The following is a 500-nucleotide window of genomic DNA, read 5'->3' on the forward strand; positions in this document are numbered from 1 at the left end:
ACGGAGGTTCTTGTGGGCTGTGTTGGGATCCAAAGTGAGCTCACAAGCATCTGGAGGTAAGGAAACAAATCATTTCAGCAGCATAGACTTTAACAATATAGTTTGTGGTCACTCTGGCAGCACTAAGCACAATGCTGCTGCACAGCACTCCAGTCAGCAAGTGACAAAGAAATGTGTCGGATAAAGTTGTGTTTGTTGTTCAGAGTGCCTTCCCTCAAAGAAGAATAGTCAATATTCTTCCAATAAAAAATGTGTGGATGCCTCAGTGACAGAAATGTTTGATTTCACAATGAAAGCCATCCACAACCCAAACGGTAAGTATAACTGTCCTGTCGTAGTTAGTTATAGCTAGTTGTATTAGTTAGTTTTTTATTAGTCCATTACAGGGTAAAGTTTGTTGAAATATAAGAAATCTAGAACTGCTGTTCTCTGAAAACCTGCATAGACCTCCGGCTGCATGCTTTGCTTACTTACATTTCTTGAATCCTGGTATCATCCGG

General features: G+C 40.4%; 1 protein-coding gene across 1 annotated transcript in view; it reads right to left on the reverse strand.

The window, feature by feature from the left end:
• Window positions 1–2: 2 nt before the first annotated feature.
• LOC111650735 (protein NLRC3-like) overlaps window positions 3–500 on the reverse strand; it is a gene marked incomplete at both ends in the record, with an annotated part of 3,259 nt that continues 2,761 nt past the window's right edge. The window contains 2 exons of the mRNA XM_023400650.2: window positions 3–50; window positions 475–493. Of these exons, the coding sequence (XP_023256418.2) occupies window positions 3–50; window positions 475–493 (67 nt within the window). The remainder of the gene's footprint in view (window positions 51–474; window positions 494–500) is intronic.

This window comes from Seriola lalandi, unplaced genomic scaffold (genome assembly GCF_002814215.2).
Source record: "Seriola lalandi dorsalis isolate HSWRI2012SDOR001 ecotype SW California unplaced genomic scaffold, Sedor1 jcf7180002052782, whole genome shotgun sequence".
Lineage (NCBI taxonomy): Eukaryota > Metazoa > Chordata > Actinopteri > Carangiformes > Carangidae > Seriola > Seriola lalandi.